General features: G+C 38.1%; 1 protein-coding gene across 25 annotated transcripts in view; it reads right to left on the bottom strand.

Annotated features, from left to right (window-relative positions):
• Window positions 1-24,993, bottom strand: part of Nrcam (neuronal cell adhesion molecule) — a 320,521-nt gene that overhangs the window by 8,667 nt on the left and 286,861 nt on the right. For 10 of the 25 annotated variants that reach the window (XR_607185.2, XM_017797532.2, XM_017797533.1 and 7 more), the window contains 12 exons: window positions 22,937-23,134; window positions 22,772-22,842; window positions 21,547-21,772; window positions 20,792-20,907; window positions 19,042-19,246; window positions 17,062-17,184; window positions 15,883-16,068; window positions 14,969-15,001; window positions 10,636-10,761; window positions 9,448-9,600; window positions 3,585-3,716; window positions 2,739-2,817 (listed from right to left, as the gene is read on the bottom strand). Coding sequence is in view for 24 of the 25 variants with exons in the window: in XM_017797532.2 (XP_017653021.1) it covers window positions 2,739-2,817; window positions 3,585-3,716; window positions 9,448-9,600; window positions 10,636-10,761; window positions 14,969-15,001; window positions 15,883-16,068; window positions 17,062-17,184; window positions 19,042-19,246; window positions 20,792-20,907; window positions 21,547-21,772; window positions 22,772-22,842; window positions 22,937-23,134 (1,648 nt within the window). In the remaining variant the exon portion in view is untranslated. The remainder of the gene's footprint in view (window positions 1-2,738; window positions 2,818-3,584; window positions 3,717-9,447; window positions 9,601-10,635; window positions 10,762-14,968; window positions 15,002-15,882; window positions 16,069-17,061; window positions 17,185-19,041; window positions 19,247-20,791; window positions 20,908-21,546; window positions 21,773-22,771; window positions 22,843-22,936; window positions 23,135-24,993) is intronic. The other 15 variants (XM_017797543.1, XM_008830704.1, XM_008830709.1 and 12 more) reach the window with 5 other exon arrangements.

The raw sequence follows: 24,993 nt of genomic DNA, 5'->3' as shown, positions 1-24,993 counted from the left end.
AATAGGCCCAAACGGAAAGTCTCTGTCCTGAGAAACTCAGGGCAAAAGCCAAAGGCAGCCATTTGAAAATGCTTCACAAGCATAGCACGTATGGATTAACACTGAAACAGAAATGTGAGCAGATAGACATAAATCAAATGGTGACTATGAAGCCAGGAGCCAAACACTTGCTATGTACTGCTCGGAAGACAAAATAATATTGAGAGTTCTTAGCAGCTCATAGAGAGCCCAGAAACCACAGAACCAGGATAAGAAACTTCTGAAGATGATCTAATACTTGAACAATTGTCTTACTTTACAGATGATAAAAATTGGGATCTACACAAATTATCATGGAGTCATATGTAGTAGCTGAGTGGAAGGGATAAGGACCAGCATCTTGATTCCAAGCTAGTTTATAAAACTCAACCTCAATTTCAATCAAGTTTCAATAGTGTAGTTAATGTAGTTATCCAAAGTCACATTCTTTCTGGTTCTGGCTTCACATCAGTATAATAGTAAACTTATTTTTTGAGATCCACGAAGTGAGCAGTACATTGCCATGTTCATTTAAGCATGATAACAAAGATTACAAATCCATCACTATGTGGAAAACGTAGGACATGCAATGGTTTATTTCCAATTCATGCATATATATCTATCTATCTATATGTATCTATATATATATATTCAGGCTGTATCAAAGATGCAGCTTCATAACAAAAATGAAAGCAGTGGCATGCATATCCGGTATGAGACTGTAGCCCCAAGAACTTTATAAACAAGTTCTTCCGTGATTATGAGCTCACCTGCTTGCAGGAGGAGAAACAAGTAGAAAAGTGAGTTATGTCAGCGAAGATTTCTACTCCTCCAGAGTAAGACACAGCTGCACTAGGCTATGCTTACTGTAGGCTGCTCTACTGTGCTATGGAAACCTTTTGGTCACAGTGGGTGGGGTCCTGTCTAGGTTTTCAAACACTTTCAGCTTAGAGCCAACATTTAAATATCAAGACAACCCTCACTAGACATGTTTTCTGTATTATGAGATACAGAAACTCCAAGAACTTTTAGAAACTATAGTTCTCTTTAATGAAAAGAAGATTAGCTCAGGTAAAGAGACACTGGAGCCAGACTGGAGCTCAAATCTGCATGGAGACCACCATAAAACCTCTTGTGGAAACTATGTTTTTTTTTCTCAATCAGTTATACATTTCCTAACCTTGGTATTATTTTATCCTTCATGATCCTGGGGGAAATACTAAAAGTGAGTCCCAGAGACAGGTAGTGCCTAATTCAACTATCTACAGGCAAAGGTGACCTGGAAACCACAGTAGTGAAATCATTTATTTCACCCAAAGTGTTTTCTTCTGGCAAAAAGCCTTAATATGAGATTCGTTCAGAATTTAAAATTTTATTTTAGGGGCTAGAGAGAGGGCTCAACAGCTAAGAGCACATGGCGGCTAACAACTGTCTGTAACTCCAGTTCCAGGGGATCTGACACCCTCTTCTGTCGTCCACAGGCATTGCATGACACAAGTGCACTTGCATACATGCACATAATAAATGCATACACATAAAAATAAATCAGAACACCCCCTCCCCCAAATTATATTTTAGCTGGACGTGGTGGCACACATCTTTAGTCTCAGTACTTGGGAGGCAGGGGCAGGCAGATCTCTGTGAGATCGAGGCTAGCCTGGTCTGTATAATGAGTTCCAGGCCAGCTGGGGCTACAAGGAGACTCTCTCTCAAAAAGACAAAAATTTATATTTTATATAATCAAGGGGTTTATAAAAATTAAGATGTAAAGTCATATTATGAATAGAATTATCTTGGGACATTAGAATCACAGTCTTTTGATTACATGACTAAATTTACTGTTTCTTTTTTTTTAATGATATGTAAAATAACCATTTCTCTCTTTTTTAAAAGATCTGTAACATCTAGGCAAGACTAATTTCAAAAGATTAGCAATGGATTATGCAATTTTTGTCTTAATATGAAGTCAAGAAAGTATTATCAGACAGTTAACACACTGTCTTAGTGGCTGTGATATTTCTTAAAAGTTAACAGCTCTAAAACAACCTATTCATTATTTTTGACTAACAGGCAGGGGGATAGATAGTATTTAAGAAAAAGCATCTATAAATCCAAAATTATGAAGTCTTGGGGCTGAATATGTAGCTTAGTGGTAGAATACTTGCCAAGCAAGTGCAAAACTCTGTGTTTGCCCCCCCAGCACTACACCCTCCCCCCAAATCTGGTTATGGTGGCTCATAGTTGTGATCCCGGCACTTAGGAGGATGAAGCAGAAAGATCATAAATTTATGCCTCAATCTCAAAAATAAAAGAGAGAGAGAGAGAAGTCTTGTTGACACTGGGCTTATAAAAGCATTTTTCCTTTACAATGCAGGCTGTGTAGGGTCCTTCTTTTAATTCTTACTGTAACACAATGGCATTGCTAGACTGAGCAACACACCATGGATCTCTGGAAAAATATAACAAAACAGAAGATGCTTTGAATCTAAACCTAGGACTACAAAAGGATTTTATTTTTCGATGATGAACATAATTTTTAAATGAAAAGTGTGAACGTTTTAATCATGAAAGGTGCATAGATTTTGATGTGGACATGCCTCTAAAGAAATATGAACCACCAGGCAGGGCCCACTGCTTGCCAGGTTCTGTCCTCAGGCAAGTGTCTGTGGATAGTACTTTGTGGAACAGGGTGGACAGGAAAAGAAGGAACAAGGGCTCACCTGTATTCTCCAAAAGTTCCATCGTCCTCCTTCATGGGCTGGATCTCGGGATCTGCATGAGCATCTTCCTTCTCTTTAACTGAAAAATTTGTATGATGTGATTAGCCATTGACCCTGAGCTCCCTTGTTGCAGAGTTTGCAAGAGTGCACTCAGATACACAGCAGAGGAAAACTGTTCTTTACACAAGTAGATGGTATGCAACCATGTATATTATGTGGCCATGAATATGCTTTGATATTTCAGTTTATTTTGATGTAGTCTATTAGAATGAAAGTTTCTTAATATATTGAGTTACCTCAGTCTTTCACCTGATGAAGAAATGATTTTTAAATTTCTCAAATTTCTTCTCTATTTTCCAATATATTTATTAGCAATATTTATGACAATAAATTGTGCAAATCTATTCTTCTGTAATTTTTTTCTAACTGAAGGGCAAATGGTCAGGTGAAGAAAATATAAACTCATCAGATCTACTAAACTGAATAAACTGCCAATCTTACAATGATAGTAATGTCACACATCCTAATATGAAAACTGGGTTCATGCACTACTCCCTCTGGAAAATTGTCCGTGCCCCCACTCATTTCCCTCCCACCAACTGACTTTAAGTGCTACTTCCTTTGTGGAGCCTAAGGAAGCAGGCTTCCTTAGAAAGCAGACTGCTGTGTTTCTCCAAACACCCTTGATGATCTGTAGGGTATCATTATATAAAGAGGGAACAAAATGATTAGATCAGAAAATTCAAATGTATGGCTCTAAGGAGATACACTATTTTTATGGACATGATTCCTTTTAGTTTAGTGGATAATTCTGCAGCATTATAAGGCAATTTGAATCCTTCTTACCTGGATATTTACCACCCTTGTTTCTTCTAATGAAGCAAACGATCAGCAGAATTAAGATAAGGAGAGCGACAGCACACATGAGACCTATGAACCAGCCCTGGGTCGCAATATCCACTTGCCGGCTTGCCATTGCTGGAAAACAAATCAGTGGTGTTGGTGGGACTAGGTTAATGACAAGGTGAGAACTATGCTGATCTGATTTAGTTAAAAAGCAACTGTTGTAGCATATGAATATTTATATGCTTTACACATGACTCCCAATTGGAATCTGTCAGTCATCAATCAGAAATTACATAATTTGAAAAACCTTTATTACTAAAAAATTAAAATAGAGAACTCTGAATGCTAATGACATTGTGTGGCCACACCCTACTAAGCACCATGTTCAGTTACTTCAGTTATTTGTTCTCACAATAGAGATACATTCTCAAACCAATCAAAAATCGATTATTTGTGGGATAAATTCAATACTAAGTCTAATAAGAACATAAAACAGAATTTTAAACTAAACAGAATGTATACACCTAATGGAGTATTTTTCCTTTAAAAGAAACAGATTTGGGAGGCTAAAATGTCACTATGGTATTGGGGACATTTTTTTTCAGTGCTCTGGGACTGTTTAAAAATGGCCACACAAGAAACCTTTCCACATAAGCTGCTATGTTATTTTACACAAACTTCAGTTCTGAATGGAAATCCTGACAGTATCAAAACTGCTCTCAAGGGATCAATATTAATTATTGTCTAGGATCTATTCAAAAGGCTTTAAAATATATTTTGACCAACAGAATCCTTAGTGGAATAAATGGGAAGTTTAAAGAAAAAATACTCATTGGCATGTATACAGTTTTTTAAACCTTCATCTATTCTATTTGAGTACATAAATGTGGACCCCTTTGTTCAGCCACTCATAGTGAGCCAAACTCCCACGTAAATGTCAGTCGTACAGGACCAAGTGCAGCATCAGTGGCTACTCAGACATGCCCATGAAGATTTGTTTAAAGAAGTTCGCACAAATCGTTCATTAAAGGCCTTTTTTCTTTTTTCTCTTTTGACCATAAGCAACACAAAATGTCTTCTTCTTTTGACTTCATAAACATTCCTAGATTATGCTTTAATTCTGACTGAATTTCTTCTGAAAGTGTTTCACATGGTTTGGGTTAGATCTGCAAGATCTCTGGGTGCAAAAACAAGCGTGGCTACAGGTAGGCCAGGCTTTTCTATATATACATTCCCAGTTTATATGCTGCAGAAGTAGCATCTCATTGCTTCCTTTTCTCCACAGAATGTATAGGGAGAAAATGAAATAGTTAAAATCAAGTGTGAATTAGGATGTAAAGATGTCTGGAGTTAATGTTTAAGAAACCAGAAGTAGAAATGTATTATTTGGAATATTACTTGAGGACCAACAGCCCTCCCTCAACAGTACTCTGTGCCTTGTTAGAGGGGTTTTGAGATGCATTGTAACCAGGCACACATAGAACTTGAGAATAGGTGGCAGCGATGATGATGATGATGATGATGATGATGGTGGTGGTGGTGGTGGTGGTGGTGGTGGTGGCTAACAATTTTGGACCATTACTAAGTATTAGGCTCCCTGTTGAAGGCAGGATCTCATTTAATCCTCACAACAATCCTCTGAGGTAGGCATTAAGATAATTCCATGCCCAGAGAGAGTGAAGAGAAGAGACTGTCCAGGAGTTCGAAGGGCTCTGTTTGTCTGGCCTGTCTGACTTCAGTCAGTGAGAATGCTACTAAGCTATTTACTGTTATAATGCACTCCTGAAACCATGTACAGTCATCAGATTTGCAAAAATCTGAACACAGAATTAAGTGCTTTAGGGATTCCATTCTGGGACAGGTAAAAAGACCTAAAAGTCATTACATTCTTTTTGGCAATTTTCACAGAAGCCTTTGCATGTTTTTTCTTCAAAACTATTTAGAAAATGAAACTCATTATGATTGAGAGAGTCTTTGTTTTTAAAATGCTCAATGACTTGCAGCCTTGTCATAAATAGCCTCAGCATTTACATCTTTCATTTAATTAAAAGAAACTGATGAGAGAAAAATAGAAGATGTTCAAATCTTAGCACTGACATTGTCTCACAAAGATGGTGACTTTCAAAGTTGAATTTCTGACCGGCAGTCGGTCACTATGTAACTGTGCAAAACTAGCTGTTTCCTTGATAGTTGATAAACATCCAAATTGACTTTGAAATTTTGCTTCTATATCAAAGAAAAAAAAGTATTTGATATTTCCCTAATACATTAAGATTAGGTTAGCTAAGCACAACAAGTGAGTAGGTACTCATACACACAAGCATATACACTATGCATACACACACACACACACACACACACACACACAAGTGCACCAGAAGTTGATATAAAACAGACATTCTGTAAATGGAAATATGTCTATTGACTTCCCATCCATATAGAAGGGATCTGAAGCCCCAAATGACTGCAAGAGACTTGTGGTCTCGTCAGGACACCCTAAAATACTTTGTCTGGGACGCAGGAACCCAGGTCATAACCATGGTTGTGCAGATCACAAACACAACCACACAGATATAGACATATGTTCACAGAGGTGTGCATGTGCACACACAGACACAGACACACAGATGAAACCTATGGCTTTTTTCTTTTTAAATTCTGAACAGGACTTTGAATGTGAAGTGTCTCCCATAGGCTCCTGTCTTGATCCACAGTTGGTAGTACTGTTTTGGGCGGTTGTGGAATCTTTTGGAGGTGGAGCCTTGCTGGAAAGTGGGTCCCTGGAGGTAGGTTTTAAGTTTTATAGCCTGGTCCCCTTCCTGCCTACTCTTTGCTCCCTATCTGTCAATATGTGAGCAAGCAGCCTTGTGCTCCTGCTGCAATGGCCACTTGCTACTCCCACCACTGTGATGGACTGTACTCTCAAACCATGAACCAAAATGAATCCTTCCTCTCTTCAGTGAATCCTCATCAGGTATCTGGTCACAACAATTAGAAAAGTAACTACTATAGGTGGGTATCAGTTGGGAAGTAAAAGCAGATTTTCACCTTATCTGAATTTTCAACAATGAAATTATATGCATGTATTACTTGAATGATAAACTGATAAACTAACACATATAAGTAATATGCAAGTACAAAATAAGGCAGAGGAGTGAAGTCTCCTTCACTGCCTAGAAGTTTGAATAAGCATCTTCTGCTCTCTTGCTTCCTGCACCATGGTTAACCTGTGCTTTGTTAATCTCTGAGGAAGGTGTTCCTTAGTATGCAGAATCATGGAATAAACATGGAAGAGAGAGAATGAGAGACATAATTGTTACTTACAAAGAATCTATGAAGCATAAAATGTTCTGTCCAGTTAAAACAGAAATATTTAGAAATGGAAAGAACAACATTGACCAAGCTTGGAGGCAGTCTGTAGAAAAGCTTTTGGGTCCAGTGAGGACACACTGCTTTAAATCTTTGGTGATGTGTGAGAGGGAGGAGAGATGGGTGGTACCAGTGAGAGATCATGCAGGAACATGGGCAAGCACAGCGCCACACTCCCTATGGCCTTGTCTGATTTGCTTCCTCAGTGTGTGCTGCAGGAGACAATCCAATATACCTTTAAAATGCAGACTGTAAGAGTGTCATATAACAAAGATTCATGAAAGAAGTTCATGAAAAGTTGAACATAGGTTCCTGAAATTAGCAGAACTCAGAGATAGAAGCAGCTCATGAATGGAGAGTGAAAAATTTAGCCAAGTACTGTGCTTTCACGTTAAGGACTGTGGTCTTACACCTAAAACCCAGCATGGGGAGGGAGCAAGAGCAGCATGCCTTCACACACCCTGCAGCCTTCATCCCTAAGGACAGAGCAGCAACGTGGGAGGAGGGAGTCGGAGTAACTTAAGCAGAAGTATTCTAGAATGCTGACAGTGTTTTTAGGGGTAATATATCAACTAAGGTCACTAGAATTTAATCAGTACTTATTCTTTTTAATTATTACATGAGTATATAAAAAGTGGTAATCAAATCTGGCCTTCCTGTCTCCATTACTGACACACAGCTTCTCTTTCCTTTTGCTCACCTTGAATGAGACTGACAGCTGTTGCTAGGATCATAAGCATTATTCACTGAGGAAGAGATGGTTTTGAAGGGGGGCATCTTTTGTCTTGCAAATGGGTAAAGTGTTCAAGTTATTTTGAGAGTGAATTTAATGTATCTGTGAGTCAGGGGTACATGGAGCCCCCTTTGTGGTGAAGCTAGAGGAATGAATAAACATACTAAGCACCAACTGAAGCCTTCATTCCTGAGACAACCTTTTCCCATTGGAGTGTGATCTCTGTGACTTTTCATGGCAGTGTGATTACAGCCTCTCTTGGGGTCTTGGGGGTGGGCAGACCTCTAATCTTGGCTCTGCCATGGTGCAGCTGTGGCTGAGTGGGACAGTTCTCCAACTCTGAAGATTGATATGAGGTATAATTGGGCAGTAATAGTATCCACTTCAAGGATTGTTGTAAGCACTGAATGAAAAACCACCTGCCTGGTATACAGTAAAGCTAACTAAATGCTGGTGCTATTATTATTATTATTATTATTATTATTATTATTATTATTAATTCCTATCCTAATTCAACATCTACTTGAGTTTTTAATATTTTGAAACTATTAGCTATCAGTAATAAAGGAAAACTTTCCAATGTATACTGTGAATGAATTAGAATTTCTTTTTTGATTTAATACAGCATTTTCCTGGATTCTGTATATAAATGGATATGAAAATATAAGGAATAGAATTTTTCTTAAAACATTATGATTTTAGCAGGCATATTTAGAAAGCATTATTTGATAAACTATTGAATATTAACTTTGATTTCTCTCTTTAAAACTATTCATGGGTGAATATTTTTAAAATAAGATATTGCTTTAAAAATCATAATGCTTTGTTAATGAAAGAAACTAAAAAAATCCAGTTTGTCTCTCAATTCTACAGAGGTGTGTAACGTTTATTCAAGAATGCATGGCATGACTGAACATAAGATGAATGTATGAGCCACAAAACGAAGAGATACCACAGGAATCCTGTTTAAATGTAAGTAAACAGGGATTATTTTCCATCTTAGGAGCAAATACAATTTTCCTTTCATTTTAGACGAACGTTTCTCTTTCCTTTAGGAACTTTACTTTTGTACTAGTATGCTTCGATAACATTCACAGAACTAAAACATATATAGACAGCAACTTCATTGCAATAAAATGTAATATATGAATTATCCAATTTCTTGTTCTGTGAACACTTCATTACACTTGTCTCAGTCATCTCTCCAAATTGCAGGTTCTGCTGGGTTGGAGTCCATTTTGGTATAAAGAACTGTCATCTTTTCTTGAGGCAGGGTCTCCCTGTAGCGCCAGCTGACCTGAAACTCACTCTGTAGACCAGGCTGGCCTCAATTTCACAGATATGCCTGCCTCTGCCTCCTGAGTGCTGGGATTAAAGGTACGTGCCACCATGCCTGGCTCATTCCAACTTAAAAAGAATTTTAAAAATTAATTTCAATTTAATTCAGATAAATTTTATTTATATATGAAATTAGTAAAAATTGAATTATCTAAATAATGTAACTTAAAATTACATTTAGTTCTTTAAAAAAATCTTTTTTTGCCAGTAACGTAGTTGGCAGATGGTTTACTCAATTCTGTAACTCATTTGATACAAACATTCAAACATAATTAACATCTTAAATCTCAACCCAACAGGGCCCCACAGACAGACAGACATTCACAGCCCTACCCATAACACCACCAGCCCTGGCCTCCAACTAGAGTGTCTGGTGGTTCTACTTCTGATCAGGAGGCAGAACTGCCACGGTGTGTGCCTCACCTGGGCCTGTCTCAAAAACATCCTCTGAACTCACAAAACCAGAGTCCCCCTCAGCACCAACTCGAACTTTGTATGCTGTTCCTGGCATTAGACCCTTTAACCCAAAGAAGCTCCGAGAACCATTTACAATTTCTTTCCTCCATTCTTCTTTGCCTAAGGAAAGTTTGTAAAAACAAACAAAACAACAACAACAAATTTGAACATTTTAAGGACCCAGAAGTCATTTAGTGCTTCAAGAAAGGAAAATTCTTTATAAGAGAAAGACAAATAAATCCAGGTGCTTAAATGTAGCATTTTAGATGACTACAAATCTAACCATGTCAAGTAAGCCAATTAAAATGAAGAGCTAAGTGAATATCCTCAAAGAAAAACCTACTGGGCATTTAGATTGCACACTAATTGCTTATTACCCCCATTGTCTTAATTATTCTTTTAAACACAAAGGAAATATCCTTATCTGCTCCTTGCCCTGTGAAACCATTGAGTTTCTCTAAAGATGCTTATAGAAAGAAGTTATACATTAAATAACTTCAGTCAACTACAACTGTTTTTAAAGATTCATGAGATTAAGCTTTTGATAAACTTAAATGCCTTAAATGTAGTCAACTTATAGATCCACTATTCCCCAGGTATTGGTTTTACTAAAGGGATAGTTATTTCCAAAAATATTTATTTGCATGATAAAGGCCTGAATGGGAATTTGGACTATGTTCAACATTTTGTCAGATATTTGTGCAAGCATCCAATGGTCATTCACCTTGTGGTATGTGGGGTACACTGTTAAGGAAGGGACTGGGTTTTCATCAGTCACTGAAAGCTAAAGCTGCCCCCAGCTCAGATGTGGCCGTGATATGAGCCAAGAGCCTGACTTGTGAATTCATCAAACACTGGGACTTTTACAAAGTTTCAATTTTCTGCATTTTCTTGTAAAATTTTGCTGGGTTAGTTTAGGTAAAATGAATAGCCCCAGGAGGCCTGGAACTCATTATGTAGATCAGGCTGGCCTTGAACTCACAGAGATTGGCCTCCCTCTGCCTCCTGAGTGATGAGATTAAAGGTGTGCACCACTATGCCCAGCACAGATCAAGTTATTTTTCAATATGATCCATAGAAAATTCTAAAAATTAGTCTCAGTCTCTTTAAATGTGTCCCCCCAATTAAAAGCAGGATAATGAAATTATTTCTTACTGCCTGCTACACCATATTCAACATAAAACTTCACATGCTCTGGTCCCTCATATTCCCAACTGATATTGGCATACGTCTCAGCAGCTGCAGCAGCAAGATTGCTGATCTTGGTATTTACTGCTTGAACTAAATACACAACAGAAAAACAGAACAATCATATTGAAGCACCACGCACACAAATTGAAACATTAGATACTCCTGAACTGTGCAAATAAAAAGTTAGAATTTATTGTCACTCATACTTTACTTTTGTTACAGAAAGTTTTCCCCAGTTACTAAAATATTATACTAATGTGAAGTAATGGTTTATAATACTAAAGTTATGAGTTCTAATATATATTTATGAGTAATGTGAACTTCCATCCATTAACTTCAGCCCTGTAAACATCACTGTCCTCATTTACTGATGGACATGGATTGCTGAGCAGTCCCAGGTCAGAAACTGTTACAGTGTATGACACTTCCGGGTACCATGGGAAAATTTTCCAATTCTACTAGCATCTCAGTGCAGCTTTTTAAGGATTTGTGCTGGGATGAGGAAGATAACCTTTATGATAGTAACTTTTGACCCATTTTGGAGTCACAGCTTACAAGAGGATGCTGATTGGGATATGCTGGAAGGAAAGGTGCAAAAAGAATGGTCAAGTGTGCTGCACCAGAGGTCGAGAAAGAAGACCTGAAGGGAGCAGGAGCTAGTTCAGTCTTACTTGCTGTTTACTACACAGTATTTTCTGAAAAGCACATTACAACCTAACCAGCCTCTTAAAGGAGATTATATGATACTACATGCTTATTTCTAAGGAAAGAAAACACCTAAAATGATTAGATATGTTATTTGAATGGTTTTCTCCTACCATATGGATTCTGGGAATTGAACTCAGATCATCAGGCTTGGTGACAAGCACCCACTAAACCATCTTGTCAGCCCAAAGACAGTGGTTTCTATGGATTTTTAAAATTAATTCCTAGAGTTTTTCCTCTGGACAGTTTTTTTAAAATCACTTTTACATTTTTATTCCCAGATTAATGGAGTGAAGTTGGTGTCCTGAAAATGTTTCAGTTCTCCGTGTTCATTGTAGCATCTTCATGGGTCAAGATGGAGAAATTATGAAGTGTCCACAGTCAGATGACTAGATAAATATGACAGTCACACATATATGTATATACACATATGAGGTAATATTACTCAGTCTTACAGGAGAAGAAAGTCCCGTTATTTGCAACATAGCAAACTAGAAGGTTTACTGAAGGCATACTATATAAAAAAAAACAGACACAGAAAGAAAAACATCTATTTATACATGGAATCTTAAAAGGTCAAATAGACAAACAGAAGGCAGAAACATGGGTACTAGAAACTAGAGTAGGGTATGAAAATGGGAAGATGTTGGTCAAAGGGTACAACTTGCAGTTTTAAGATGAGTAGGTTTTAGAAAGTCAATGCATAATTAAATAATATATTAGTAACTTAATGCTGAAGTGTTCTATACTAAAATTTGTATTTAGCTGTGCTATTTGGTCAGTTTTACAATGAATTCCAGCTGCCCTTCCCTTTAGCTGCCTCTCACTCATTGAACAAGTGCCCACTGAGTCCCTGTAATGCAGGAAGTGGCTCTAAATGCTGTCTCTCATCCAAGCTTTCCTATTGTCCCCTCTCTGGTTCTTACACCACTATGTCTTTCTCGGTAGATACCCACCAGTGTAGTGTAGTTACCTACATTTCATTTCTAGCTTCCTAGCCATCGAACTTCCCTTTTTAAAACTCAGATGCTATAGAAATTGAACAAGTGTACTGAAACAACAGTAATTCATACATGAATCCAGACAGTTTGAATCAGGCAAGGGAATGGATCAAAATAAATGACTCCTGAAGCTCCTGAAGATCTTCATGTTCAGTTTAGTCGTATTGAGAGGAACAGTGGGAAATAACCCAAGTATGGCATAATACAGTTAACTGAAGGTTTCTATTTCATGGTTTAAATACCTCATTAGTAACTAAACATTTGAAAATTTGGGTTTCATAAACAATCTATAAAAATCTACAGGAACATTTAAAACTGTAAACTCAGATGCATTTCTCTTTCATTGAAGTGAATTAAACTCATAATTTATAATGAAATCATATGAGATTTTGATAGTTTTTGGTATTGAGACAGGTCTAATTATGTACCCTAGACTGTCCTGGTGGTCACTATGAAGCCCAGGCTTTCCTTGAACTTGTGATCCTCCTGCCTCAGCCTCTCAAGTGATGGCACTGCAGGCATGAGCTACCATGTGCAGTACTACCATGGTAGTACTAACATAGCTAAGGATGTCCCATATACATACACACATATATATATATATATATATATATTAAAAACTTGAAAGTCATAGAGCCCTTTTACCTTTATCCTTTCAGAAAGCATCTATGGATGGAGATAGGAAAGAGAACTGGAGAGGGCTGGTGGTATTCCACAGTGCCAGTGCCTGCCAGCACGGGCAAGTCACTGGGTTAATCCCCAGAACCATTAAAATGTGCTGCTGTCCTCTCAATTCATCAGATTGAAAAAAAAAAAAAGAAATATTTTGGAAGAAAAACCCAGGGTTACAGTTATACTTCAGTTTAGTGCAACTATGGTAAAACATAATTATTTTATATAAGCAACATTTAATTGATGTTGCACTATTAAAATATTGAATGAGTTAGGGTGGTGATTCACTTTTTATTTTTCTGTCATGTGTTTAATTTACTTTGATATGTAGAAAGTTTTAACTTGAAGAAAATAAAAATCTGTCACTGAAGAAAATTATTAAAAATAAGGCCAGATTCACCTTTCTTTTTTTCTAATTTAAATATCATTCTTTTTACTATATGAGCCCCGCTAGGGGATGTTATATTGAAGATTTAATACACTTTCAGACATTCTATCTTTGTTTTATATTTATAACTAATAGACAAGTGAATTTATTACATCAAATGTAAATGTAAAATTATTCTAATAAATATTTTAGTTTAAGGTCATTAGAAACAGAATTCACATCCTGTTCCTACATGACCTGCTAATGGGTAACTCAGACTTCTTTCATTGGCTGCCCCAGGGAAATTCGGTTGCTACCACCACGGCTGCTGTGGCCCCTGTGGCCGCTGTGGCCATAGGGACATGCTCACTGCAGAGAAACCAGGTGCCTACTGGAATGTTTCAGTTATACAGCAGTGGATTACTGCAAAATCAATAAGTTTAACTAATACTTAACCCCAGAAAAGAGAAAATCTATAAAACAAAGTAAGTCTATGTAGTGCTGAGACTTCAACTTTTATAACTTTGTCCTTACAAGTCTAAAACCAAAAATATATTATGAAGATCACCGAAACTGGCTATAATTCTTATTCATTTACTCCAGAATTTATCTTATATTCAATTTATAAATTCACCAAGGCTCTAAATATAAACAAATTTCTAATAAAACAGAAGAAATGTCAAGCTCTTGATCCTTTTCCTTCACTTCCATTTCTACTCTCTTGGTCTGACACAGATGAGGACAAGATGGTGGTATCTCACTTGGCAACAGTGCCCAGAGGCAGGAACACTGCAGCTCTCTAAAAGTGGGCTATGGTACACCAAAAGCCAGGATCAAAGATTGGAGCATCTTTGGTATAGGCAGAAGACATATTACAACTCATCGAACACCATTCTTCCAGGAAGGCTTTTGGACCTAGAGGGCTGTCAGAACTGAAGAAGAACATGTGAGCCTCACTCAGGACCACTGACCACAGCTCAGCAAGGGGAGGCTTGAGCAGTTTGGTGAAGACAGTATCAAGTAACACAGCTGAGCAGAACATGCAGGCTGACTGAAAACCCAGTGGTAGAGACTTAGCTCCAGACCAGTTATGGGTACTGTTAAACTGAAGCTCCAAATGGACAGTGTGGTCTGAGGCTAGGAGTGTTTGCACACTGTAGACAAGGAGCAAACTAGAACAGAAGACAGCAGAAAGATCAGCTGACTTGTTTCTCATAGGCTGTTTTCATCTATTTTGGAACACCTGATATGTACATGGCCATATGGAAGATCTGTGATGAATCCACAGTTTTGGACCTATCTTATCCAGTCAGTCATATTCTTAAATGCTAATACTAGGATTTGCACCAGGGATAAGTCTTGAGAAAAAAAAAACATGTGACTTTCTACTTGTAAAACTGTGTATAAATTAATTTTAAAGCCATGATCAGCTCTGATCTTCTTTCTGTGGCTTCAAGCATTTTTTTTCTCATTTTCACCCATGCTGCACTTCCCCACATTTAGCATTGCAAAGTTCACACAGGTATAAAGTCATGCAGATGAGTTATTTTACCTTTGCCTGCACCTACATCAGGTGGAATACCAGCTTAATGAAGGGAAACAGAAACAGGACACTATATAGTTAGATGCAACACACCCATGAGCATGTACAGGCATTTAAAAAAGCACTTATTAAAATGCTAAAGCATGCAAGAAGAATGAAGCTTATACCTCAGGCATGGGGACAAACATGTATTGCTGTCCCCAAACTTACCCAATATTCAAATACACACATTACTTAAACTGCATTATTCTAAGTAGGCTTAGGATGTTTTGAGTTGAGTTTCAGAAAGAAATGTCAATTTCATATGCTATGAAGAATAATCAAATGAATAATCCTTAAGCATTTTACAATTTAGAGACATGCAAAACCATAAAATCTTTTAGACTTCATCATTTCATTGAATAAAAAAATTCAGAATGGTTTTAAAATATTCAATTTAATGGAACTATTTTTCTTCCTCTGCAGTAGATTATATAAAAAAGTTTCTTTGTCAAACATAAAATAAATGTACTATTTAATAGCTGACTTAATTTCTTGCTAGAAAGTCTAAATCAATATGTAATCTAGCAAATTATTTCCAGTGAATCAGGAAAAGAACTGATTATATAGGCATGCACATGTATATACATATGTATATATACATATGTATGTATATACATGTATAGAGTTATACACAGGCAAAACATTACCTTGAATTTTAAATTCAAATGTGGCAAATATTATAATTTCTTATATTCAATATAATATTTCAAAATAAGTTTAAAAGTGAGTAGCAAAGTTATTCCAATATTAAAATAACTGATTTTTCTCACACATCAAAATGAGAACTTACAAGTAAGTATGTTAATTAGGTAAGAAGAAAAGAGAAAGCATGAATTTATATTTTTTCTGTGGTATTTGTAATTATATGGATTTATACATACCCGTCTTACCTTCGTCCACTGTGGTTATTGCTTCCTCTGTAATCTGACTTCCTGATCCAGCCGATGTTTGTGCATAGAAATAAAACTTGTACCGAGTGCTGAAATTTAAATTTTTTAAAATCCAGCGTGTCTTGTTGGCAGGAATTTTTAAATCGACCAGAGGGCCTAGTTCATGTGTGCTGTTAACTGTCAAGGAGAAGCGACAAATCAGCACAGTCCTCATTAGCTGCCACAGGAAGACGACTGCAAATGACTGTCAACCAAAAATGTCATTCACAGTATGCATGCCCTTTACAATCTTGCATATTTTGGCTAAAAAGACCTCCAAATTCATTTACAGTTGTAAAATGTTTATATTCAATAGAGTATAATACAATATAAAACAAAGAGAAATGCATTCTCCACTGATGTGAGCTAGGGGGATTTTATGGTTGGATCACATAGCAGTTTTTACTTTTCTTTTGCTGGTGGAGTTACATATTAATAACTCTGAACTTTTAGCATCCGGTAAGACAGGAACTTCTTTCTCCTTTTCTGTTTACAAATAATGGCCCCTAACATAACAACATGGCTTCCTCAATCCCACCCTAAAGAGTTTGTTTTATTCTAAAGAGAACTTAATTTTCAATAACATATACATTGTTTTCCTTTAAAAAGTAAGATAACTTAATTTTCAATAACATATACATTATTTTCCTTTAAAAAGTAAGATATGTTTTGACTAGTAATAGATACACACAGATTAGAGATGCATGCACCAACATCTCAGTGTTAGTAGCAAAAACAATGAGTCTTTCTGCAAGGAACAATATATTTTAAATGAAATGGAGATCTTTTTTAAGGTTAAAAACTCATTCAATTTTATGTCTTACAGGGCTTATACTGAGTTCAATATTGTATAACTGTATTAATTCAACTGTGAACCTAGAAACTTACAGCCACTTGTGAAAGAGATGTACTCTTGCTCTGGAGTGTGTTACTGAATATGTTAAAGCTGTAATGAAATTCTTCTTCTAATCATGTAGTTATTAAAAAATTTTTAAAAAGATATGAAGTTTTTTTCTGGGCTAGTACTTGATGGTAAATACACACATATGTATATATGTGTACACATATACATACATATATTACAGACATTAAGAAATCTTATTTCTCTTTTCCCTCATCCCAATGACTTACTTGGCTGATATTTTAAGGTGTACTCTGTCAAAATGCCATTTGGGTGGCTTGGCGGATTCCATTCCAAAGTGAGAGAGTCCAGTGTGGGGTTAGTAATTTTCAAAGATGAGGGAGCACTGGGGACTTTAAATGAGAACATAAATCAACACAAAGTTTGTTGTTTTTTTTTTTTAACCATTTCAAAATCTATATATTTGTCCTGTTTACAGGCTTTGGGTTTCAGTTTGACTTTTGCTTCAGCTGAAGATATGTTAACACAGACCTGTGATGTAGCCTATCCATTATCTTCTTCTGTTTCTCTTACCACTTCCATTTAAATTCATTAAAACCGTTCTCCCAAAATACATTACTGTCTTTATAGGGATGCAAATGAACTATTTTAAAGGAGACAATATTTAACTCAATTTATAAAAGCAAACCAGTTGCTAAGAGAAACCATCCTAACCAGGCCTTTGAGAGGAAGCAGCTGTGTTCTAGGCCATTAAGAACTGTTTTCCCCCAACAAACCAGGTGTCCCCAAGTAGTCAGAACCCTGGATGATGATGGGCTTTGGGTTCAGGCCAGACTTCCCAGGTGCAGAGCCATGCTTATCCTGAGAGCTCACAGCTTCCCAGGATTTGGTGGGAAAGAACAAAAGCCTCAAATGTTGTCTCATCCCCTGCCTTGGCACTGAGAAGGCTCCAAGGGCGTTAGATTCTCCTGGGCAGAGACTGGTAAACTACCAAGGAAACATGTCTGGTCTTCTGTTCAGTGCTTCACTGGCCTGGAGCTGCACTCCATCAGGATGGCTGCTCCCCTGCTGACTGCTAGAAACCCACTAGCAGCACCACTCTCACTCCATCCCTCTATCTGGAAACCAGAGTCAACCTGGAATTCTCCTTGCCTTGTTTTTATCACTCTGGATGCTACATCCTGGGAACTTCCCCTTCTCAACTGTACCCATTTCTTTCTCTCCTTGGCTTCCTTTCTCCTCTCCTTTGCTCAGGCCTGCAGCCACACCTGGCAGAGACTTCTAAGCTTCCTCAACCCAAGAAATGGTTCTTAACTTTTGGAGATCACAGGTCTCTTCCAGAGTCTGGTGACAACCATAAAGTCTTCCTAGAGAAATACGCATGCATTCTGCATTGTGTAATTTCAGGAGGGCCATGAAGCTCCCTGAAGATCTGCACTGACCTGGGAGAGACTACCACAGTCTGCAGGGTAGGAGCTTTTGGCCCACGAGTTGGCATCTATGGAACCTGAGAGCACAAACGGTGTGCGGCTCCCCCTTTGCCCTCCTTTTCTCACTGTTGCCACACAAGCTGCAGTTTCCTGCAGGAGCTGTGCTGTTTAGTATCTTTGTGGCTTCAGATGCCCCCCTTTCACGCTTTCATCCTTGATCATCTTTTCTATGACCCTCCCCCCCAACATCCAAAAGACTACATGGGGCTTTACTGGTGCAGGCTTTGAGTGGAAGGATCCCTTCTGCCTCAACATCCTGAGTGCTGGGATTACAGGCAGGCACCACCAAGCCTGATACAAAACGTCCACCCTTCTAACACAGTACAACTTTATAATACATTTTGATTGAAAGTGCACACATCAACTTCAACTCGCAGGAATATTTTCCTTTTTGGGGTGTGTTTTCTACATCTTCCATTTAGTTTTCATTCTTATTGAAGCTTAGAGAAGTTACAGAATGTGACTCAAGTCAGAGAGCTAACAACTCAAACACCAATTAGCAAGGTTTCAGATAACAAAAGTGAAGAGAAGTTTTTGAGAAAGAAAGAAGGCATCTGGAAACAGCATTCTGGGGTTTGAAGCTTTCTATGTTGCCAAAGGCCAAGTGGCATTTTGCCAGCCTTGTGTGTGCTGTGTGCATTCATGTGAAAATCACATCTGACTTCCAGCGTATTCTTTCACTGGAGGCCATTCTGTAATACAAAACTTCTCAGGCCATGTCACATGCTCCTGGATCTCAGAGACACATCTATTCCATACCTCCCTCTGGAGTGTGGAAGCCTCTGTCGGGGCTGGCCGGGCCCTCCCCTTTCCCATTAACCACTCGCACATTGAGAGAGTAGTGGCTGTAGGGCTCCAGCCCTGGCAGCATGCCGTGAGTCTTGGTGCCCTGGAAAGTAAGGATCTTCTTCTCAATGTGGCGTCTGCTTCTTTTAGATGAACTTTGAGCCTTCCAATAGTAAATCTGAAGTGGCAAGAACCAAAGTCAGCAATGCACAGGAAGCTACACTCACAAAGTGAAACATAAACTGAGCTAGTGAGCTGGTTCAGCAGGTGAAGGCATTTGCCAGGGAAATGACCTGACTTAGATTCCCAGAACCTACTGGAAGGTGGGAGGAGAGAACAAACTCCACAGAGCTGTTGTCTGACTTCCACACATGAACTGCTGTATATGTGCTCCCTCCCATCCTGAGCATTTGAGGCTCTTATTATTATTGTTCCTATATAGATACACTTTCGGGTTAGGTTTTTAGAATGCCACAGTGATCCTATACTGAAAGTCCAGGGTTATTTGTGAGTCAGTTTTTTCTTTAAGGATGTGGTCCCTGGTAGGCTGACCATGTGCCAGTAGATGGCTCTACATCCATCATGCATATAAGTGGGCAGCACTAACAAGAAGGACTCAGTGGATTAGAGAGAGAGAGAGAGAGAGAGAGAGAGAGAGAGAGAGAGAGATGAAGTTGTGAGGGAGAATGTGTGTGTGGGATCCAGGAAGAGTTGGAAAGGGGAAGTGGGGGTGAATATTATCAAAATACATCGTATGTGTGTCTGAAATTCTCAAAGAATAAATTAGAAGTACATTAAATAAAAATGCTTTTTGGTATTTAATTGCAGAGCACAGGTTTTATCAAGTGTTGATTAACTTTGTTTGAAAATACAGAATTTGTATGTATTAATTTCTCTTAAGTATTTCTCAGGAATTAATTTTTATTATTTTTTGGTTGTGTTAAGACAGGGTTTCCCTGTATCCCCACAGCTGGCCTGGGACTCACTATGGACCAGATTGGCCTCAACTTCACAGAATCCTCCTGTCTCTGCCTCCAGAGTGCTGGGATCAAAGATGTGTGCCATCATACCCAGCTTTTGTTAGGGATTTAAAGGTGTTTTTCAAGACAAGTCAGCATATATGCGGAGCCTGGCCAATGTTAGGAAAAAGAGAGCATGATGCAGTACAAAACATGTCCTCTAGGGGCCAGTGTCAAACCAAAGCAGTGATGTGTGTGGCGTTCTCTGGGTGCATATCAACAAAACAATCTCTATAAAATAGTCTTTCTTGAAAACAAAGCTAGTTACTGTCCATAATAATGACCCATAGTCTATATAGTCTTAAGTTTTAATTTGATTTTTTAAATGCCTACATGATTATCAGGATCATTTTAGTGTTCAGCACATATCCATATTAATTTAAAGCTAGGTACAATTTGTTACATTCTGGTTCTTTAAAAATGAGTCTACCTCATTTTGTACATACTGTTTAGTTGGTAGAATGTTGAAGAAAACTGGGAAACCTGTGGAAAAATGGAGAAAACATCTTCCCACCCTGGATAAGTGAGATCTCATTTACTGTAGTTGGGGTTTCTTAGATATGACTGAGGTAACAGACAGATGAACTCTTGAGTTCACAAGTCTATGAAAAATGAACCAAATAATCTCAACTGTAAATGGTAGGTATGATAAGTGGCTTTCACCAAGACCCTGCAAGTAACACAAAGTATTTCCCTTCACTTACCCGGTAGCCTTGTAGGTGTCCCCGGATACTCTTTAGAGGTACTGGGTCCCAGTGCACCTCGGCCAAGGTACTGTTTACCACACTCACACGTACATTTCCTGGAGCCACCATTGGAACTATAGATTGGACCAGGAAGGCAGGTGGTGGTGAAAATATCAATGTTTTTGTTTCACTTCATGCAGAAAGGTCACTCTTCCTAATCATTTTGGCTTGAAGCATGTCATGCTATTCTAGAGAATCCTATCATATGGATTAAGTATTAAAAGTAGACTTTTAAATTATTTATTTCATCTGACTTTATGAGGACAACTTTTTCTTTTCATCTTTTTGAGATAGGGTCTCTCTGTAGCCTCAGCTGGCCTGGAACTCGCTATGTAGAACAGGCTAACCTCGAACTCACAGAGATCCACCTGCTCTGCCTCCTGAGTGCTGGGATTAAAGGCATGTGCCACCTCACCCAGCAAGAACAGCTTTTTCTTTAGCATTCTGAACTTCTGTTCCCCTCCACTCCTATGATCTGGGATTGTATTCAGGGCCTTGCACATCTAGGCAAGTGCTCTATCACCAAGCTATAAACCTGGCACAGAACAACTATTTATTACATAGTAGGCTATTTAAACTCACAGAAGTAATCAAAATGATTGCTAGTTCCCTCCCTTGTAGACCTAAGAACCTCTGGTAACAGCCTTGATTTGCCCTTTGGTAGGTCTGCTTAGCTGGGGAACAGTAGAAAGGAAACAGCAGGAGACACTTACGGTCTTCTCCAGAATGTCCCATGGCTACAGCTGGCTCTGGGGCAAAACCCACATCATTCAGGGCCTGAACTTTTATTAGGTATGGAACAAAGGTTGGCGTGCCAGAGACGATGTATTTGGATACATTGGCCACAACCACAGATGTCCATTCATCATCACCATCTTTCTGGCGCCAGCTCACTTTGTACTGAAGGCCAGGCCCATTCGATTCAAAACCATTCAAGGGCTATGAGAAAAGTCAAATAGACAGATTTTACAACCTTTTACTGGAACAGTAAACCCAATTCCTAGCCTAAAGAAAGTGAGCATTGAAGCACTAAAATGCAAGCTATTAACCAAGTTCTCCAGGGACCTCTTATCTTTTTTCATTTTAATGAAATTCAAGGTTTATTTGGGACCAACATTTCAAAGGTTATAGACTGTAATTTTAAAGTAGTAAATAACACATAAGCTTTTCAAAGTATGGCTCCATAGCTGACAGTGGGTGAGTCTTACAACCCTGTAGCTATCTAGAGCCCTTTATATCTTCCTGTTTGCAGAACTCATCACTGCCAACTTGGAAACTGAAACTTATGAACTGTTTCCCTCTTTATTCAAAAACTTTGCCTGCTATTCTATCATATATATATATACATATATACTATATGCATTATGTATACAGGTATATGCACATATGTATAATTCTAAGTATGCATGTGTGTAGCTAAGATGGGCTTTTAAATTATAAAAGTAAATGCACATTAACTTTTCAGATCTAGAACACACAGATAACATACAGATAAACCAAATGATATTGATGATGATAATAATAATTGACTGGGCATAGCATGATGCATGTCTTCCAAATGGCCTCTGTGACGATAACTCTAGCTAGCATTTTTTGAGCAAATATATAAGATATAATAATTCCTAATATATATTTGGAATTATTCTAAATGCTTCCTTCTAAAGGAATTATGCAGCTGTATTATTCCCATCATACAGATGACTGACAGATATTCAGCAATTGGCTTCCAATCACAGCGTAAGCAGCAAAGCTGGGATTTTCATCTGTTCATTTTGGCTCCAGATATGGAGCTTTTTAATTACTACCCAATATTGCATCCTAAGATACATATATTCCCAGAAGTGAGTGAAATGGAACTTAAATGCAGATATTATTGTCAAGCAACTTTTTCTTTTCACTCTTAAAAAATGCCAAGGAAAATCTGGTTTCATAGCTTACCTTCCATGTAATCACCAAATTGTCGGGTTCTGTTCCTAGTCCTTCCACAGCCATGGGGTTCTGATCTGGTTCTAGAAGTTAAGCAGCCACATATGGGTAAGCTTTGGTTCTCTGAGAGTGAAAATCTCTTCTGCTTTATTTCAGATCCCTGAAGTCCAGCTTTACCTGCAGCTTTCGTCAGATACTGCTCAGACGCCTCACTGGGTGAGCTCCTCCCGATGCTGTTTTCTGCCATGACCCGGAAGGAGTAGTTTACATAAGGAGACAGCTTCAGCTGGGCTGTGGTCTGCGTTCCAGAAACTTCAGCTTGGTGGTGCCACAGCCCTGCCTCGTGCATTGCATCTTCATATTCAATGATGAATGCAGGTACTCACAAAAATGTGACACACACACACACACACACACACACACACACACACACACACACAGAGAGAGAAACAGAAACCCAAGTCAGTGAATTCAGTCAACCTAGGGGTAAGTTATCAGTGATGACTTAATGGCAACCAAGAGCAGTCAAACACAAATTAGTTTCCTTTCAAGAAAAAGCTCATTAGGATATTTTAAGTTCAATACTTAACCAAATGCAATGATATTTGTTATTCTTTTTTCATTGTGTTGAGCTTAACTTAGTTAAAACTATCCAGAACTGCTCCATATATCCTAGTGGAAATTTTAAATATATAAAAGGTAGGGTTGGAGAGATGGCTCAGCAGATAAGAGCACTGTCTGTTTTTGCAGAGTACCCAAGTTTGGTTCCCAGCACCCACATGGAGGCTAACTATAACTCTAGGGGATCAATCCAATACCCTCTTCTGACCTCTGTAGGCATTGCATGCCATGGATGTACTTGCATACATGCAGGCAATACACTCACTCACACACACACACACACACACACACACACACACACACACACATGCACGCACATAAAGTGGTTAATCCTTTAATCAGTAAATAAAGTTAAGGTGCTGGTTTTCACTAGCCAGACTGACAGCAATCAAATATTAAATGTTTAATAGGTTTTGTTGAGTGTGACACACACAAAGGGAAAGAAAAGCATTCTTAGACCTCGTGGGAAGTATAAACTGGTACGCTTGCACAAAGGATAATGTAGAATAGCTAACATTTTAACATACATACTCCTTGAGAAATTGTACTTCAAGCAATTTATTGTGAGCAAATGTGCTTATGCTTATGCATATGATTTAAAGACACATGAAAAGGATTCCATATTGCAGCATCATTTGCAACTGAAGCAACCCAGTTACAAACAAGCTAAATGCCTACCAGTGGGATACATTATATCAAGTATGGTCCATCCACAAAGCATATACACTGACTCTATTAGAAATAAGTGAGGATGTTCAATATGTACTGAAATGGCATACTTTCTAAATGAAACCAAGCAGGGAATAGAAGAGAATGTGCTGGGTGTGACATCGGTAAATAGTAAAAAGGTTTGCTATGCCTTATGCACTTGATGTACAGAGACAGGTCCTCTGCCTATATATATCTCAGTGCTGTGGTTCATTCCCTCACTCAAAATGTGCTTGGGAGACACTGCTCCCGCTGCTAGATTAGCCATGCCAGGGGTAAATCTGGAAAGTCTTAGGAGGGTGGAAGAGCCTTCCCGATCCACAGATTGCAAAGCTAAGTGTGGCCAGCAGAGGCTCCTGGCATGTAAAGAAAGGAAGCTACTGATCTGAACACAACTCTGGTGACACTGGACACTTGTTATAGACCCAACACTAGCATAAACCATAAGAGAAAGAGTCCACAAGTTCGGCCGGTCCTCTGTGCAGAGCTGGCAGTCTCTAGCATTCAACGAATCAGCAGGAAGTTGCTACCACACTTTCTCTTTCCCACGTTTCTTTCATTTCTCATCCCTGTGAGTTCCCCTTTTCTTTTTACTGCACTTTTAGTCATATTTTCACTTCATTGTATTAATAAAAGAACTTTATGTTTTTATTTTTATCTAATTTTGTTGTCAAACTTTCTCATTTTTTACTTTTTTCTTTTATATTTTCTTTTTTTTACTTTTATTTTACTTTTCTTTCTTTTATATATAATGTTTTTTAATTTCTTGTTTGTTCCCTTTATAAGACTCTCTTCCATTCCTATTCTTTTTGACTTTCTTTTATTTAACCTTGTTTCTCTAATTTTTCCATTCCTCCCTGCTTTACTGTATTCATTTAATATTTCCATATTCATCCTAAACAATT

The sequence above is a fragment of the Nannospalax galili genome, unplaced genomic scaffold (assembly GCF_000622305.1).
Source record: "Nannospalax galili isolate Female #2095 unplaced genomic scaffold, S.galili_v1.0 scaffold312, whole genome shotgun sequence".
Taxonomy (NCBI): domain Eukaryota; kingdom Metazoa; phylum Chordata; class Mammalia; order Rodentia; family Spalacidae; genus Nannospalax; species Nannospalax galili.
This window is presented reverse-complemented; position numbering and strand designations above follow the sequence as displayed.